Source organism: Ostrinia nubilalis, chromosome 4 (assembly GCF_963855985.1).
Source record: "Ostrinia nubilalis chromosome 4, ilOstNubi1.1, whole genome shotgun sequence".
Lineage (NCBI taxonomy): Eukaryota > Metazoa > Arthropoda > Insecta > Lepidoptera > Crambidae > Ostrinia > Ostrinia nubilalis.
Genome location: NC_087091.1, coordinates 8,171,055 through 8,190,795, shown reverse-complemented (window position 1 = coordinate 8,190,795; position 19,741 = coordinate 8,171,055). Strand labels below are relative to the sequence as shown.

Genomic DNA, 19,741 nt, shown 5'->3' with positions numbered 1-19,741 from the left:
GTTAATATTCCTTCGGAATAGAGCAACAATCACGAGCTGTCAAACGAAACCAAAAATGAGATGTCATATGTGTGTGTAAAAATAAATATGTGTGCATGTCAGTGATGTATGTATGTCGTTACTTTTCACATGAATATCGATTTCGATTAAATATTAATTAACACCTAACAGTAATAATATAAATAGAATAGGATGGAATGGGATTGTAGGTATATGGGAATTGGGAGAGTGGCCAAAGAAAATAAAAAAAAACTCAGAAGATTAAAATTATTCAACTTATTTATTTGGAAGAATGAGAGTTACAAACATCAAGACATCCATACAAACTTTCGCATTTATAATATTAGTAGGAGTAAAACAATAATTAAAAAATGATAATTCTGACGATAACGTAAGAAAATAGGATTCTAACGATGTAATAATCGTTGTTGGCCGTATAGTGTAGTGGTTTGAAACGGACTACTATTCCGGAGGTAGCGGGTTCGATTCCCGCACAGTACAAACATCTGTGTGCATAAACATATTTATTATTATATTTAGTATGTAATATTTAGTTTAGTTTATTAACTAACAGGTAATTACAAAATAATACTTTTCTATATTCACATACAAACGCCATTTATGTACCTACATAATCAGCAGTGACTGTGATAAACAGCGCAGAAAATATATTTATCGATTGTGGTACAACCCTAGTGTAAAACGAAAATTATTTCTTTACACAAAATATTCATAAATTCTGGATTATGAGCATGAAATCTTTGCTTACAACTTAAATTAATGTTTAAAGAACATAATTATCACACTTAGTGCTTAAAATTCTAAGCGCATTCACAAAAATAAAGCTAAAGTTTGGAGGTGTCGATTTCAATAAATTTACCTGTGAAATGAATATTTTGCAGGATTATTCCTTTGGTGTACATCACAATCAAAGACGGAACAGGTCACCATTATATAAGAAAACAAACTTTCCAAAAATAAACAGGATTTTACGATATTTTTATAAAAAACTATAATTTAAAATTTTCTTTGTGCCTCTATGTGTCACTGCCTGTCAAATCTTTTGCAAAAATGGTTCTATTGACGTGACGATGATAACATCACACATCTCTTTTTATCACACAGGGTTGCAGATAGTGACATCTCGCTCGCTCATTCTTTGTTGCTCTATTCCGAAGGAATATTAGGAATATTAACTTTATGAGCAGGAGATACAACCATTTACGAAGGGCGCTATTATCAATACCGTTGGTTTATTTTTTTATTTTTGTTTAAGTTTTTGCCACTTGACGTTTCAGAATGGTGGGACCATGGAGGTATACTTATACTTGGTTATGTTCCAAAATAACTGTCCTATAGATGACCCACGCTGAACTGTCCCGCCAAACTCAATGACAGGGGGGCGCTACCATCGTTCAACTATATGGTTTCCAACATGGCAAAAATCGGAACCAGCGATTCGGTATTGACGGTGGCGCCCCGCTGTCAATGTCATCGATAGGACAGTTCAGTATTTTGGAACTATATCCATGACATTGACAGCGGGGCGCTACCGTCAATCAATACCGGATCGCTGTGGGTCTAGTCAAAACGCACTTTAAAATCGCAAACCCATCGCAAACCAGTCGCAAACAAACAAACAAATCGCAAAAGAGGTCGATAACAAAAAAGGCTTAGTCAAACGGCAAAAAATCGAATCGCAAAGCCCTACCTATCGATAATCGAAAGACTGGATTGAAATTTCCCATACAAAGGCTTAGCCAACATGCATTTAAGACTCAATCAAAATCGAATCGAATCGCAACACCCGCCATTTTCATTGCGATTACTTAGACCCCGGTGATAAGCTTCGATTATATCGAAAACCAATAGGGTGAGTTGCACCACCTAACTTTGACCGTAACTATGACGTTAACCGGTGTTTTTTGTATGGAGTTTGACAGATTTTAGACGTTTGTCAAAGTTAAACTAAGATGGTGCAACCCACCCTAAGGCTTGAATGAACTTTTATACTAGACCCACTGTGGGTCTAGTCAAAATGCCATCGCAAACCAATATGAAGTTTTCACTAATGTCAGTCGCCGCGTCACCAGTAATTCGATTCGATCGGAAAATGGCAGCCAAAATGCACATTGAACCACCAACGACGCGGCGACATAAAAGTTCATTCAAAATCGAATAAAAGTTAAAAAATGTCTATGACTTTGCGATTGTTTTTACTTTTTTTAGCTTTTTTTTTTTAATTTGTTTCTTCCTTCTTTCTGCTCTCTGTTTACGTCTATGCTTCGCCGTCAAACTAACTGTCAAAACGACATCGCGATACGGATTTGTCAAAACAGCCTTAGGATGGGTTGCACCATCTTAGTTTAACTTTGACAAACGTCTAAAATCTGTCAAACTCCATACAAAAAACACCGGTTAACGTCATAGTTACGGTCAAAGTTAGGTGGTGCAACTCACCCTATTGGTTTTCGATCGAATGGAAGCTTATCACCGGGGTTTTAGTAATCGCAATGAAAATGGCGGGTGTTGCGATTCGATTCGATTTTGATTGAGTCTTAAATGCATGTTGGCTAAGCCTTTGTATGGGAAATTTCAATCCAGTCTTTCGATTATCGATAGGTAGGGCTTTGCGATTCGATTTTTTGCCGTTTGACTAAGCCTTTTTTGTTATCGACCTCTTTTGCGATTTGTTTATTTGTTTGCGACTGGTTTGCGATGGGTTTGCGATTTTAAAGTGCGTTTTGACTAGACCCGCTGGTTACAGAAGAAGATTTTTGCCATGTTGGAAACCATACAGGGTGGAAACGATAAGTGATCTCACTCGATTATTTCTAAACTATACAAGATATCCAATAAATGGTTACTGATCCTGAAAGTGCTTCACGAGCTCTATCCAACGGTATCAATAATAGTTTACAAAATAAACTGGATCTATCTGAAAATTCAATGTTTCCAGCTTCCATACATTTAGTACTGCCACAGTCATGGCACTCATGTCTCGATAATATTATAGCAAGTAAAGCTTAAAACCAATGTTTTCCATGAATAATTTTAAATAAGAATGCAATTTACGAGTTAATTTTAAGTGTTTATTATTTAAAATAAAAAAAAATAACACTTCTAATATTATGTGGCTGGCATAGTGGCATACATTTAGTATGGAGGCTGAAAACATTGAATTTTCGGATAGATCCAGTTAATTGTGTAACCTATTACTGATATCGTTTGAAAGAGCTCGTGAAGCACTTTCAGGATCAGTAATCAGTTTTTCGATATCTTGTATAGTTTAGAAATAATCGAGTGAGATCACTTATCGTTTCCACCCTGTATAGTTGAACGATGGTAGCGCCCCCCTGTCATTGAGTTTGGTGGGACAGTTCAGCGTGGGTCATATAAACAAACATTGCTTAAACAAATATACAAGGTGTTTCGTGTAAGGTGTCATGCCGAAGGTGAGGACTAGACCTATCGATTTCACCCCCATGTATGTGTTCTACGATTTTTCGTAGTTTAGAAGTTATAGATGACCCACGCTGAACTGTCCCACCAAACTCAATGACAGGGGGGCGCTACCATCGTTCAACTATATGGTTTCCAACATGGCAAAAATCGGAACCAGCGATCCGGTATAGACGGTGGCGGCCCGCTGTCAATGTCATGCAATGCACAGCACCACAGATATAGTTCCAAAATACTGAACTGTCCTATCGATGACATTGACAGCGGGGCGCCACCGTCTATACCGAATCGCTGGTTCCGATTTTTGCCATGTTGGAAACCATAAAGTTGAACGATGGTAGCGCCCCCCTGTCATTGAGTTTGGCGGGACAGTTCAGCGTGGGTCATCTATATGGATAGATGCAGCATGTGTCAAAAATTGTATGAAGCCGAGCGTGCCACTTTTTAAACGTCATTAGTGTCATTTTAGCGAATTTTAGTGATTGCCGCAACGTAAAAGTAATCGTATCATCGTACTGCATTTGCAAAGTCATCGAATGATATCGTGTGACTCGATTCGAAAATTAATTAATTCCGATAAAACTGATAATTTGTTAAATACAAAACCAAAAACATCTTTATTTACCTTTTTAAAATAAATTAATTCTTACAAATCGTCAAATCTCGTTATTTTTTTTTACCCTACCAGCGTTTTATGACATAAATTTGTCAAGTGCATGAATACATGGATCAGTGTGTGTCTTATTGTTATGAGTAAGTACGGTTCCTTGGGATCGGTATGAGTGCACCACATACAGGGACCATGGTTTTAACTCTTAAGAGTACATCGCAGGATATGTATTAAAAACAATGCTACTTTATACTTCTTCTACTGCTACTTTATTCTAATTAATTATTTGTTACTTGTGCTGTTAATTATAATTCTCAATCTGTAAATAATTTCTTCTTTCTACCGTGTTCGTACTACTGTCCTCGTAAAATCATCGTAACCGATTGTTGTAATCGGATTACATGAACATCACTCGACCATGTATGTCCATTTGGACATATCGGAATGGCACGCTTTGACGATCAACTTGCTGTATCTACTCCACAGATATGGATAGATGCAGCATGTGTCAAAAATTGTATGAAGCCGAGCGTGCCACTTTTTAAACGTCATTAGTGTCATTTTAGCGAATTTTAGTGATTGCCGCAACGTAAAAGTAATCGTATCATCGTACTGCATTTGCAAAGTCATCGAATGATATCGTGTGACTCGATTCGAAAATTAATTAATTCCGATAAAACTGATAATTTGTTAAATACAAAACCAAAAACATCTTTATTTACCTTTTTTAAAATAAATTAATTCTTACAAATCGTCAAATCTCGTTATTTTTTTTACCCTACCAGCGTTTCAAGACATAAATTTGTCAAGTGCATGAATACATGGATAAGTGTGTGTCTTAATGTTATTATGAGTAAGTACGGTTCCTTGGGATCGGTATGAGTGCACCACATACAGGGACCATGGTTTTAACTCTTAAGAGTACATCTCAGGATAATATGTATTAAAAACAATGCTACTTTATACTTCTTCTACTGCTAATTTATTCTAATTAATTATTTGTTACTTGTACTGTTAATTACATTTGTGTTCGTACTACTGTCCTCGTAAAATCATCGTAACCGATTGTTGTAATCGGATTACATGAACATCACTCGACCATGTATGTCCATTTGGACATATCGGAATGGCACGCTTTGACGATCAACTTGCTGTATCTACTCTAATCCATATCTGTGCACAGCACAGTTCAGTATTTTGGAACTATACGCCAAGTCCATGAGATGATGAGATATACTTACGTCAGTGGGTGGGAGGGGCTGTTCACATTTCTATTTATACTTTTGAGTATACAGGATGGAATTTTGTAATGCCACCTGGAGGGAAAGTACTCTTAATACTGTAGATAGAAAATTTTACTGGAAGAAAACATTCCTTTATTTTTGAAAAGAAAGAAAAGTGTATTCAAAGATTTTCGAAATTTTTTCGAAAATTCTCTACCATACCAAACAATTTCCTGTACGTAATTAAAATAATTTAAGATTTCATGGTTTTCCTTTAATTTGATTAATCAAGTTTGTTAAAGAGAATTCATTACCCTAACGATCGATGCTATAAAAATACAGGGTGTAATTTTTAACAGATTTTAGTTGGTTCGAATCCCGGGTGTGGCAAGCAAATTTTTGGAAATCTTTGATTGCAGTTCTATTTCTAATCAAAAATAAAGGAATATTTTCTTTGAGAAAAAATGTCTATGTAATATTAAGAGTAGGTACTATCGGCAACAGTGTTAACTGCCCATTGCCTGTCATGTCATCTCGTTCTATCGCAAAGAATCACCATTTGATTAGAGCAAGAGCAAAAACGGAAATGGATAGTTAACAGTGTGGCCGTGTGTACTTCCCTCCAGGTGGCATTACCTACATAATTCCACCCTGTATATTATACCTTTTAACTAATGAAACTATTGTTATGTATGTTTAAGGCTCAATGATGCAGGATGCAGGAGTCTCAATGTCAAGGTGCACTGCTTACACGTATTGCGGTGCCTCTTCAGCCGACTTGAGGTTTATCCTTTCCGAGCTGTAGAAGACGGACAAAATGACCTGCTGCCGGCTTTATGTTATGTGGGGGCTCGAACCCGTTAAAAACACCCAGGGTATTCCCTCTGTCGCTTAGTAAGTTCTTATGGCAATTGTCTATGGCTTTATTGACACCTGTCAAAGCAAATTATGAGATCTGTCAGCCGCTGCAGAAATTTTCGATCCAAAGTTTCGATCTCTTTATGACTACCTATTAGTTATTTTTGTGAAAAAATCGAAAAAGTTCAAGCGAGTCATATTGTTTTCAATGTGTATTGTAAATTATGGCATAATTCAAAGTCAATCTTTGATTTTAAAGCGCATCGTTGAGTTGACAGGTAAGTTGGATTGAAATGTTTTGATACATTTAGTTTATTACCCAACTGCGTCAGAAGGAGGGTTATGTTTTTTTTATATTATTCTTATGTAGTATCTTTCGGGGTTTTCAGGTGTATCTCAAATTGGTGCAGAGGAATGGTGAAAATGTTATGACCATGTAAAGCAAATTGAATAAGATTTCATCAAGCAAGATTGAATAATTGAAATGCTGGAAAAGCGATTTATAATAAATCACTCTTTTATCTTGATCATCTATTGAAGAACAAGAAATGCAAGTGGAGTTCTTAGAATCGTTTTCCAGTTCTGAATGAAGTGATATCTAAGTCATAAGTATGACACATAATAAAATTAGTTACATGAAGTAATGTTACGATTTGTTCAAAACTCGATGTATAACAACATTCTTCATATACATACATACTTAAAATGTAATATATTTGTACTTACCTACTTCATGTTCATTTAATAAAATCATAAATAAAAAATTAAACAGTATCTAGATCGTTTAATCCAATTTCCCCAGTACTGCACTCAACAAAGTTTATTTTCCCCATATGCCATGAGATTCTGGTACACCTATTAATTTTTTACTTTTATTACTTTAATATTAATGAACATGAAGTACGAATATCCATTTTAGGTAGGTATGTGTATGAAGAATGTTGTTATACATCGGGTTTTTAACATAGGAAAATGTCTTGAAAAATAAATAAATCGTATATTACTTTAAGTAGGTAACTAATTTTATTATGCATCATACTTTTAACTTATCACTTCATTCAGAACTAGAAAATCTTGAGTGACCCTAGCTGAAAAATTAAAAACTGCTAGATTTAATAAAAAAATGGATCTGTCAACAGCACTGCATCAGGGGTAATTTACTGTTTGTCCTCCGAATGACTGTCGTGAATACACCGATCAAAATGGCGCGAATAGTTATGCGCAACTTTAGGGCCCTGTAACTTCTTCATTTGTAGAGATATTTTCATGATTCTGTCACAATTATTATTAGTTTTACTTATATTTATTTCAAGTTTATTGGAAAGAAAAAATTTGGAATCTTCTCCATTATTCAATCTTGCTTGATGAAATCTTTTTCAATTTTCTTTACGTGGTCATAACATTTTGACCATTTCTCTGCACCAATTTGTGAGATATACCTGAAAACCCCGATAAAGCATCTATTAAAGATAATATAAAAAAACATAACCCTCCTTCTGACGCAGTTGGGTAATAAACTAAATGTTTCAAAACATTTCAGTCCAACTTACTGTCAACTCGACGACGCGCTTTAAAATTAAAGATTGACTTTGAATTATGCCTGAAAACAATATGACTTGCTTGAGCTTTTTCGACTTTTTCACAAAAATAACAAATAGTCAAGAAGAGATTACAAAATTTTTGCAGCGGCTGACAGATTTCATAATTTTCTTTGACAGGTGAATTAAACCATAGACAATTGCCATATGAAAAACACACTTTTCCAATATTTTTGTTTGCCATGAGATTCTGGTAGACCTATATACCTACCACCTTATACAGAGACAAGTTTCACTTTTTGATCGAATCTAAAATCGAATCCGTCATGATAATAGGTAATAACTCCATCCAAAAAAAAAGGCTTTTGACCATTTTTCGATTGGTTTGCGATTTTATTGTGCACTTTGGAGTTCTGAGCCCCGATTACGGTAACTTTTAACGTCTACAATCCAGACGCGTTTCTGATTCTGCAATACGATTGGTCAAAACAGCTGACGTACGCTGTTGAACGACCAATCGTATCGCAGAATCGAGAAGCGTGTCTGGATTGTTGACGTTAAAAATTACCATAATCGGGGCTCTGGCTGGACCCACTATTCGTACGTAATATGACGGGCGGCTGTTCAATGTGTGAGACGTGAGTTAATTTAGGGTTGCCAAGTGAACATTGTGCCCATTTATTATTTTTTTAAGAAAAAAAAATATAAACAGACGTCTGGTACCGTGCAATTTGAACGGTAAAAAGGTGAATGCGTTCAAGTAGACGCGACATTTTCAATTTTCTAATTTTCTTACATTTTGCAAGTCAGTGTCAGGTTGTATTGATCAAAACATGATTTGTGACAGTTACAAATTAAGAACCTTGTTTACATACCTAATTTATAACCATAAACTGCCATGAGTATCATCAATATACCAATTATTATCTCTCCAAGTTAGATTTTAATAATAATTGTCACGTATCATACTTTGATTAACATACAACTTGAAAGACCTGCAAATTACAAAAAAAAAAAAAACGCAAGAAAATTTGAACTTCGCAGTTCCACCTTTGGGAAAGATAAAATCTGCCTATGAAAATAATATCAAATTAAAACACAGTTATGATTAATGATTGTATTTCTATAAGTAGTAAGTTTGTACAAACAATTAATCAGCGAGTGTTTTGCCACTCAATCAACAAAAACATTCATCATTTTTTGTAGACAATTTTGTTGAATTTTGAAAATTGTATACAGTGTGTCTTGCTTGATAAAGTGCACATATGGAAATAAGTAGGTGAAAGTTGACCTATTTTTATCGACGGAAAAAATATTAAAAAAAATATCTGAGATTTTTAAATTATTTTTTTTTAAGATTTTTTTTTTATTTCTAATACTTATTGTAAAGAAAACGTAATAACTTTAAACTAAAGTCCGGTCGCCGAGCACATAGAATTTCGTCCAATGACCTCAAGCCACCCATCCCTATCGCTCGTACGTAATTATATTGCTGTCGCGCTCGCACACTCACTGCGGCCGCCCGTCGCACTGTGGCGACAGCAATATAATTACGAATTGGACGAAATTATACCTAAGGATACCAGATAATAATATTATGATCCTGACAAAACAAAAACAGTAATGATGCTAAATAACAGGCGATACTAAAATAAATATATGAAATACCCAGAAAATGCCAACAAATAATAAAAAATGACACTTTTTGAAAAAAAAAAAATTGCATTTAAATTCGTGTTTTTTTGGTTTCTGTTATAGGAGCACACCTGTTATAAAAAATGCTATACAAAAATTTAAAAAAATCTCAGATAATTTTTGTATTTTTTTCTGTCGATAAAAATAGTCCTACCTAGCTCTGTAGACTATAGTCTATTAGTCCTTTAGTTTTAGTCTATTAAATGTCTCAGGATCAACGTAGTTTCTTAGGGATTTTATAATAACTTTTAGGGATCTGTTTCTACTTTGAAGTCTATTGACTTTCTGCTTCAAAGTTTTTATCTTCCGTGCTTGTTTTTTAATAATATTTTGTTTTTTGGTGATAGTACACTCTCCAATTCCAGGATAATTCTAACAAAGAAAAATGCATAACATTAATGGGTGCTGTCGCAAAGAACTTATCAATTTTTGATGATGCCAAGGCTACTGAAATATTGTGAGAAATGAAAAAACCTTGCATATTCTCTATTACTTTTTATATACCTACCCTAACTAATTAAATGTATGAGAGTAACATAATTTTAGTGACAGTAATATTTAGTTCAATTATTCATTTATTGCATCAAAATTAGTGAAAGTAGGTTGTATCAAAATTAGTGAAGGTACTTGATTTATTTATACTTAATTTAATAAAGGACATTGACATTGGCAAATGCGCAATGGAGAAGTTTCGTGATGTTGAAAACATTATATTTCACTGAAGGGGATTAAAATACGGACCAAAACTAAAAAGACGGTGGTTATTTAAAAAAAAAAAACCGGCCAGGTGCGAGTCGGACTCGCGCACCGAGGGTTCCGTACAAACCTGCAAGGTTTACAAAGTTCGTTCATTACGACAATCGAGTCATAACTATGGTATTTTTATTGCAAAATGAAATTCATAACATTACAATGGGGAAAGATGGAGGAGCATAAATTTAAGACAAAGATCTCTTTATCGTTTAAGTAATCCTTTATTTTATAGTATTTGATATGAATTTCAACTTGATAGCTCTACGCGTTCATGAGGAAAAAAGTAATAAGTTATTTATTAAAAAATATATATTTTGTAATGTAACTAAAAATTTAAGGTTTTCGGAATTTTTCCTTTATGTGTGCTATAAAACGTTGCTTCATGCCAAATTTCAAGATTCTAGGTCGACTGGAAGTACCCTTTAGGTTTTGATTCCCTTGCGAGTACTTGCGAGTTTCAAAATATGCAGCTTAAATTGCTGTTTCTTTTGATTGCGTTGACATAGAAGTTTGATTTTGTTACAGCTTAAAGGTATTATAGACCTGAGTATTTGGTATGAATTTCAATTTAATACCTCTACGCGTTTATGAGGAAATGGGTAGTAAGTTTAAAATTATTAAAAAAATATATATTATGTGATGTAACTAAAAATTTATGGTTTTCGTAATTTTTCCTTTATCTATGCTATAAGACGTTGCTTCGTACCAAATTTCAAGATTCTGAGTTCACGGGAAGCACCCTGTAGGTTTTGATTCCCTTGCAAGTGTCGAAAATTTGCGGCATAAACGGCTGTATCTTTTGATTGCGTTGGCTTAGAAGTTTGATTTTTTCACAGCTTCAAGGGAAAGTAGACCTGAGTAATTGATTTCAGCTTCATACCTCCACGCGTTCCTGAGAAAAAGGGTCTTGACAGACGGACGGACGGACAACAAAGTGATCCTATAAGGGTTCCGTTTTTTCCTTTTGAGGTACGGAACCCTAAAAACAATATTGTAACGATGTCCCAGTATCTAAAAGACAATGCCGGAAAATGGCGTCTTTTTTTTTCGCGCGGCCATCGACCAAACCATGTTTTTGGTTACAAAATAGTGTAATAAACCAAACTTACTATGACATATTATTATACACCACTAAATTTTTATCACCGAAAAAATTTTAACAGGTTATGTAGAAACGTGTGAAATATTTAAAGCAAAAGAAAAAGAAATGTTTTTCATAAAGTTAATTTTTTTATTAAATTTTCTTTAGTCCGTATTTTACGCGTCACAGCTTTGTCACTCCGCTGCTTGCTAGAGTAGTCGTACGCGCTCGCACGTTGCATCGATCTGTTCATCTGTCTGTCTCGCTCACGCCTCGACCACGCTTCCAGCGTTATTATTACATTACTTAGCTAACTTAGACCATTTTGAATTCTAATAAGTGTTACAAACATTATCGTACGTAAATAGTGCTAGCGACGCGTGTGTCCATAAATTACCAATTTTAGGAGGAAATTTTAGTCACTTTATTTAACTTCTTTTTTTGCACAAATGGGATCAGTACCAATAACTCATTACCCTGAATTTTTTTTTCGGTGATAAAAATTTTGTGGTGTATACCTCTAAACCATGGATGTTGCGGATGTTTAAAATCTTATTTAAAAAGTATATTAAATTAATAGCATAAGAAATTGCGAAATTAGCGATTGAATTTTTACAATCAGCCTTATCATTGACTCAAAATAATTACATACAGTGTGAGTCACGTTAAAGTGTACATGTTACGGTTAATGTGATAAATTGAAAATTATTAATAATAACCGGTTATTACGAATAATTACCGACAGTCGCGGTAAAAGTGATAAATTAATCACATTTAACAGTGATTATTTAATAATTCAATCTTAGTACTAACAAATTTCATAAAAGAGAACAACATCTTGTGTACGTGCTCGTGTACAGGCAAACTTTTGAACGTTTTGATATCATATATTAATATAATTTGGCATAATGAGTTTGGAATGTTTCTTGCATAATATTACTTTTCCATGATGCCTATAACATAATGTTTTGATTTAAAGTGAAAAATAGGTTAAGGTTCGGCGGGGGTGGCCCTTGGGCCACCCCTAAGCCGCCTATTTAGTTTTATACACACATAAATTTTAATGACCTCATATTAATCACATTTACCAAATCATGCGGTAATTATTCATAATAACCGGCGATTATTCATAATTTTCACATTTATCACTTTGACCGTAACATACATATGAAAATAGATGAAACTAGACCTATTTTTATCGACAAAAAAGAGGTCAAAAAATTTTTGAGATTTTTTTTAAATTTTTTATCGAATTTTTTTTTCTTCCAATTACTTATTGTAAAGAAAACGTAATAACTTTTAAACCAAGCGGTATATCCTGATAAAATAAAAACAGTAATAATGCTAAATAATAGGCGATACTAAAAAAATACATAAAATACACAAAAAAGGCCAACAAATAATAAAAAATGATACTTTTTTTAAAAAACTGCTTTTAAATTTGTGTTTTTTTGGTTATATGATAAATTTCTCCAAAAAATGCCCCTATAACCGGTGGTTTTTTTTTATTACTTTGTATTATTCTCTATCGTATTACCTTCGTAAAACCAAAAATCGCATGTCTCTATTCCTATCACAACGTTTGCAATGATCGTTTGAACTAAGCCTCTCCGGGCGCGCCATTCAACGCTTCGTTAACAACGAAACTGAAAATGGCTCTAGATTTGTAATTTTGATAAAGATAAGTTAGATTTCAAGTAAAAACCAAAGATTTCGAAGTAAAATAAGCATTTTAGTCAAAATTAAAATTGTCTCTACCTGTAGCGGAGAATAATGTTGTGGCAGGCCTTTGTTCAAACGATCATAGCAAATGTTGTGATAGGAATAGAGACATGCGATTTTTGGTTTTACAAAGATATTACGATAGAGAATAATACAAAATAATAAAAACCACCTATTATAGGGGCATTTTTTGAGAAATTCATCAAATAACCAAAAAAATACGAATTTTTAATCAGATTTTTTTCAAAAAGTATCATTTTTTATTATTTGTTGGCCTTTTTTGTGTATTTTTTCAGTATCGCCTGTTATTTAGCATTATTACTGTTTTTATTTTATCAGGATATACCTCTTAGTTTAAAAGTTATTACGTTTTCTTTACGAGAAGTAATTGGAAGAAAAAAAATCTATAAAAAAATAAAAAAAATCTAAAAAAATTTTTGACCTCTTTTTTGTCGATAAAAATAGGTCTAGTTTCACATATTTTCATATGTGCACTTTAACGTGACTCACACTGTATTAGTTTGAGTCGGGAACAACGCTGGAAAAATTAAGTTTTGTTATACTTAAAACGATAAACTTTATATAATGTTTTTTTAACGTTGTAGCCTAGTGGTATTATTACCTACTTGGCGATTTTAATAAGCTACGTATTGCGGAAGCTGATGCGGATATTCGCAACATCCCTGCGCGACTGTGAGATGGGCGCCCGCAGTGAGTGGGCGAGCGCGACAGCAACATAATTACGCGCGAGCGATAAGGATGGGTAGCTTGGGGTCATTAGACAAAATTCTACGTGCTCCCGGACCAAACTATAGTGATGACTTATGGCTCGGAAACGTGGCCTCTCACTATAGGCCTTACACAGAAACTCAAAGTTGCACAGCGTGCTATGGAGAGGGCTATGCTCGGTGTTTCTTTACGAGATCGAATCAGAAGTGAGGAGATCCGTAAACGAACTAAAGTCGCTGACATAGCCCGACGGATTAGCAAGCTGAAGTGGCAATGGGCAGGGCACATAGTACGCAGAACTGACGGCCGATGGGGCAGCAAGATTATGGAGTGGAGGTGGCGTACCGGAAAACGCAGCGTGAGACATCCACCCACAGGTGGACCAACGACATCATAAAGGTAGCAGGGAAGCGCTGGACGCAGGCCGCTACCAATGAGGGCTATCGTTTTTATACTTAACAGTTGGCACCCCTGGCGATTGACAGGACCTTACTCTACAGTGGCGCTATCTTGATGAGTGCAAATGCGATAGTCCTCCTACCACTTTAGCGCTCACAAGTTGGCGCCACTGTCTTCGCTACTACTAGCAAGTGACAGGACCTTACTCTACAGTGGCGCTAACTGGTGAGCGCTAAAACGATAGCCCTCATTGATCAATTGGAGCCAAAATGAATGAATTTTCCTATCTTTGGCCACATGACTGGCCAAAAGTGGTGCACGTAAAACCCCACTTCTGGCCATTTAGTTTTTATCGTGATTTTTCAATTTAATTACTTAGCTATTTTGATATAAGTAATCTATTTATTTTCAGAGTTACGATTATAATGCTTCCATCGAAACCAAATACTAAAAAAATCGGTGTCGTGAAAAGAAAATTGTTCGAGTACTCACCGCATAAAATATAGTATAGGTTAATGTTGATCTTCTTAATTGTAATTTCAATTCAAGCTGAGATATTATATTTCATACTGGCGGCCGCCCGCGACTTCGTACGCGTGGATCCCGTTTTACCCCCTTCATTCTATCTTACGCGGTTAAGATTTTTTCATATAAATGTTTTTTCCCGCTATCTCCCGTTCCCGTGGGATTTTTGCAATATCCTGTTGTAACTAAGCTTTAAGTTTACTTAGGTATACCTGCATGCCAAATTTCAAGCGTCTAACTTAAGCGGTTTAGATTTTTTATACAAAAGGATTTTCCCGCTAATTCCTGTTCCCGTGGGAATTTATAAGTATACTATAACCTTCCCAGGAGTATGAAGAATAATTGTACCAAGTTTTGTTAAAATCCGTCGAGTAGTTTTTGTTTCTATAAGGAACATAGACGGACAGACAGACAAAAATTTTACTGTTTGCATTTTTGCCATCAGTATGGATCACTAATCACCCCCTGATAGTTATTTTGAAAATATATTTAATTTTCATGTACAGAATTGACCTCTCTACAGATTTATTATAAGTATAGATTTGTCGTCAATATTATGTTAGCTATTTTTCTCTAAATAAAGACTGTTGGTCGTAAAATATGCGATTTTCGAATTAACTTTTTATTACTTTGAATTATCTGCTTTTTATTTTTGATGAATTTTGATGGCCAAAACTGGCACATGACTGTGGCCAGAAATGGGGTAAATCTCGCCAAAAATGGCACAAATTCCCATTTCTTTTTCTTTTCTACAGGATTATTTTTCCATTGAATCATTATGAAAAAAAATGCATCCTTAGGCTAGATCTAAATCACTTTTTACAAGAAATATGTCCGTGATAACAAAAACTGTAAAATGAATAGCCTCATGGTCTACAAAATTCTTAAAATGACCAAAACCGGGTCACCTGTCCTATAAGGACTAGGTTTAAAGGTGACAATACTGATTGACGAATAAATAATACTTTTTTTGAAAAAACTAAAAATTCCCGTTATTTTTTTAACAAACTATGATTGTATTGGCCAGGTCTAGGACATGTCAAAAAAAGGTTACAAAATAATTTTGAGTGACCCTGGATGAAAATTTAAAAACTACTAGATTTTTAAAAATTGGATCTGTCAACAGCACTGGACCAGGAGGTCCAGGAGTGATTCACAGTTTGTACTTCAAATGAAGAACGTGCTGAATGCTGATCCGTGACGTCACCGATCAAATGGCGCGAAATATTTGTTATGCGCAACTTTGGGGTCCTATTACTTCTTTATTTGTAGAGTTATTTTCATGATTCTTTCACAATTATTATTGGTTTTACTCAATTATTTTCAAGCTTCATTAATAGAAATTTGGAAACTTCTCCATTGAGGACTTATTTTAATAAAATATTTAGTAATTAATTAATATCAATACGCACCTCTCGCAAAGCATTGGAAATATTTGGTTCAGCAAGTAGTACCATAGTCGAGGAACCAGAATGTTCGAGTGCTGGCACACTCACTGATGTGCTCTAAAAATATCAACAATGCAAAAACATACATTCATCAGGGATTTCTGTCCAAACTTTATCATTATCAAAATATAAATATTATACAGGTGACTTATGTACGTAGTTAACACATTGTATAGTAGGTAGGTACAGGTCATTTGCAACAAATTTCGTTATGTATTATGCATAATAAAATAATACGTAACGAACCAATGAACGAACCTTATAAGGGTGTTCTATAGTTACAAGTCACTCTGTAAAATATTATATTATGTATAATTAATGAAACTCAGCAATAGTACCTATTTATTTATAATACCACGCACCTCTTGAGAAAAACAGATAATATTTGGTTCAGCAGGTAGGTTCTCTTGCTCTTGCTTTATATTCATAGTTGAGAAGCTAGAATGTTCCAGTGCTGGCACAGTCATCGATGTGCTCTAAAAAATATCAAAAATGCAAAAATATACATTCATCAGGGATTTCTGTCCAAACTTTATCATTATCAAAATATAATATTATACAGGATGACTTGTACTTACTTAACACGTTGTATAGTAGGTACAGGTCATTTGCAACAAATTTTTAACTATGCATAAATTAATGTAATACGTAACGAAACAAGGAACGAACCTTATAATGGTGTTCTATAATTACAAGTCACTCTGTGTAATGTATAAATAATTAAACTCAGCAATAGTATTTATTTATAATACCACGCACCCCTTGAGAAAAACAGATAATATTTGGTTCAGCAGGTAGGTTCTCTTGCTTTTGCTTTATATTCATAGTTATGAAACTAGAATGTTCCAGTTCTGGCACAGTCATCGATGTGCTCTAAAAATATGAACAGTGCAAAAAACTATTATCAGGGATTTCTGTTCAAACTTTATCATTATCAAAATACAATAATATTAATAAAGCTAATTTTATGGACAGTTATATTTTTTATGCATGACATAAAATATTTATTTATTTATTTTATTACGCACCTCTTGTGAAATACTAGGAATAGAGGACACAACCGCAGGATGTTCCTCTGCCACGTGTGCTGTTTTAAATAAAAACTAAAAACAAATAAAGGTATTGAATGAATTGATGGAATGTTAGTAGATTTTTTTTTTAATAAATAACGACACTACCCAGCCCCCCTAGACAAAACGCACTTTTTGATCGAATCGAAAATCGAATCCGTCAAAACTCCATACAAAAAAGGGGCTTTTCGACCACTTTTCGACTGGTTTGCGATTATAATTTGCACTTTGTCTAGACCCACAGGTCATGTAGATTTTCCAAAAAGTATGAAGAAAAGTTTCAATAAGCTTAATTGTAAAAGTTTAGAAGTTTCAAACAAAGGCCATTACAGTGCGACAAAAAAGGGAAGAAATTAATTATTTCGGAACAAGTGATAAATTTTTTCTTACAAGGAATGTGTTCTTACGTAAGATTACAAATCAAACATCTTTTCTACTTCGTCTATATTATATCGTATATTTTCTACTAAGTCTGTATTTACACTTAAAATTTATACGCGCACTATTATTATTATTTATGTATGTATATTTTATGCAGTACCTATAGGCTCAGATCATAGAAAGAGAATATAGGTTAGTGTCCGTGACTCCCACTCGACATGGGAAGGGTCAAAAAGTAGCGAAAAAATGGTCTTACGTAATAAACGAATGGCCCCAAATAAGTCCTAAAAATTCAAGCATCAAGACCAATCTAGTCGCGCTGTCAGGGTTGCTATGTGAACGACAGTGGTGCCCTCATTAAATTTCTACTCTTTTGTGTCGCACTGTACCAAGATTTTAATTTACCTTTTGAGGCAATGCATAAGTAACAACACGCTGGCGTCCTCCTTTAGTTGTATATAAGTCATTATCTTCAAAATGACAACTGCAAATGACACTACGTTTGCTTGGAATCCAATCGTTATCGTTGTTACATTTTCTTATTATTTGAATCCAATCATTTCTCCATACTTCATTAACTATAGAAAACCTAGTACACAAAATTTTAAAAAAGTAATTTTAAAATAAATAAAATGCCTAGTATTTAATGCGTAATAAACAATTAATAAGTAAAAACTATTACTTTTCCCATATTTCGGGTAATTTTCCCACACAAATTACTGGGAACACTGGCCTTTGAAGTATTATTGTTTTCGAGTGATTATCGTTTGATTTTATTGTTTAAAAACCGGGAACTAAGTGTGTACCTGTGATAAGTGATTCCTCGATTTTTGGTCGTTCGATCAGAACGGTTTTTACACCATTTCACCACACAAGACATAATATTTTGTTTTTTTCGCCACTAAGTAAATGTGTCAACTGTGTGAAGTTTGCGCTCGAAGTGGCTGATTATGGTGTGAATGTATGTGTGCATGGCGATCACTGACGTTTATACTAGTGATGGTCAACTCGAGTAAGTAACTCGAGTTAACTCGAGTTGGGCGTAACTCGAACCCACTCGAGTTGAATTCTCTCTGACTCGAGTTCGTATCGTAAACCGAATGGATCCGACATGGACCGAAGATTGCCGATCATTTGAGTGTTGAGACTATGTTCATTTGAAGTTAACTTTAAACTGCCGGTTATTGTTGTACATTTTCGTGTTTTATGTTCTGTTTTTGAAAAATGCCAAGTGATAAATATATTAAATATATATTCAAGCCAAAAATCCATGAATAAATTATTATATTTCTAACAATATTTTTTTTTCTTACTTTAGTTAGTATGATTCTCCCAATACATTATAAATGATATGTTTTTAAATGTTAATACGAATCTGAGGGAATAAACTGGTAAAAATAAGTAAAAAACTGACTTGTCCATCCAGTTAACTCGAGTTACGTAACTCGAGTTCAACCCGAGTTACGTGGATTTTAACTCGGGTTAAATCGAGTTTTGTTTTTCCCGAGTTGGCCCATCACTAGTTTATACCATATACGTGCAATATACAGTACCCGGCAATAAATATTGCACATCGACCTTTGGAAAGAGACAATCGGTTAATTTCGGCTCGTAGAGCGTTATCTCTGTCGCACACTACCTATGCGATTGACAAAACATTATTCAATGAAAATATTGTCCGAACCCTTAGTATATCTCTTCGACAAATACTTTGACATATTGTGAACCACTTTTCTTTCACGACTATAAAAAGTTTTTAGCAATTTAATTCACAAAATCAATTGCACACATTTAAAATAAAGTTTGTTTACACTTTGACAAAACGTCATTGTCAGTCGTGCGACAGAGATAACGCTCTACGAAACCGAAATTATCCGATTTCTCTTTCTTAAGGTCGGTCGATGTGCAATATTTATCGCCGGGTATTGTACACGATTTGGGAAAACAACATGGCCGCAATATAGGCAATCAGCTGACAGATGTTTGTGTTTGTGTGTGTATAGTTCCAAAATACAGTATTTGGGTATTTCGCCAAAAATGGTCAATTTTGCCTAATTTCCTTGGTACGAAATATATTTTTGTTTTTAACTATTTTTAGTTTCCCATTGTATTAAGTTGCAAAAACTAAGCTAATATATCTAAAAGGGGTGTCATAATTCGTTTTAGAAAAAAAGTTATAAGGTCATGAATTTTTGGTAGCCAAGGAAATTATTATAAAAAAAATTTTCTCTAAGTTTTCTTCTGTGG

General features: G+C 34.2%; 1 protein-coding gene and 1 long non-coding RNA gene across 4 annotated transcripts; both read right to left on the bottom strand.

The window, feature by feature from the left end:
• Positions 1-261: 261 nt before the first annotated feature.
• Positions 262-1,090, bottom strand: LOC135071469 (uncharacterized). Its single transcript, XR_010257256.1, has 2 exons — positions 881-1,090; positions 262-506 (listed from the first exon to the last, which is right to left on the bottom strand). It is a non-coding gene; the product is annotated as an uncharacterized LOC135071469 (long non-coding RNA).
• A 7,739-nt stretch (positions 1,091-8,829) lies between these two features.
• On the bottom strand, positions 8,830-18,723 carry LOC135088597 (THAP domain-containing protein 5-like). Of its 3 annotated transcripts, XM_063983501.1 has the most exons (7): positions 18,301-18,723; positions 17,900-18,083; positions 17,072-17,146; positions 16,803-16,916; positions 16,406-16,519; positions 16,008-16,100; positions 8,830-9,758 (listed from the first exon to the last, which is right to left on the bottom strand). In XM_063983501.1, the coding sequence occupies exons 1-7, from the start codon at positions 18,372-18,374 to the stop codon at positions 9,564-9,566; spliced, it is 849 nt and encodes a 282-aa protein (XP_063839571.1). In that variant the 5' UTR covers positions 18,375-18,723; the 3' UTR covers positions 8,830-9,563. The 3 variants fall into 3 exon arrangements, with proteins under 3 accessions (XP_063839571.1, XP_063839573.1, XP_063839572.1); XM_063983503.1 differs by lacking the exon at positions 16,803-16,916; XM_063983502.1 differs by lacking the exon at positions 17,072-17,146.
• Positions 18,724-19,741: the final 1,018 nt, after the last annotated feature.

Bases quoted from the DNA above. Each gene is read 5' to 3' on its own strand.
- LOC135088597 (XM_063983501.1), bottom strand. From the start codon at position 18,374: ATGTCTTGTGTGGTGAAATGGTGTAAAAACCGTTCTGATCGAACGACC. The intron at 16,520-16,802 runs GTGCGTGGTATT...GATATTTTTTAG, and splicing joins TTATCTGTTTTTCTCAAGGG to AGCACATCGATGACTGTGCC. The intron at 9,759-16,007 runs GTGCGTATTGAT...TTTCTTTGTTAG, and splicing joins TTTCCAATGCTTTGCGAGAG to AATTATCCTGGAATTGGAGA.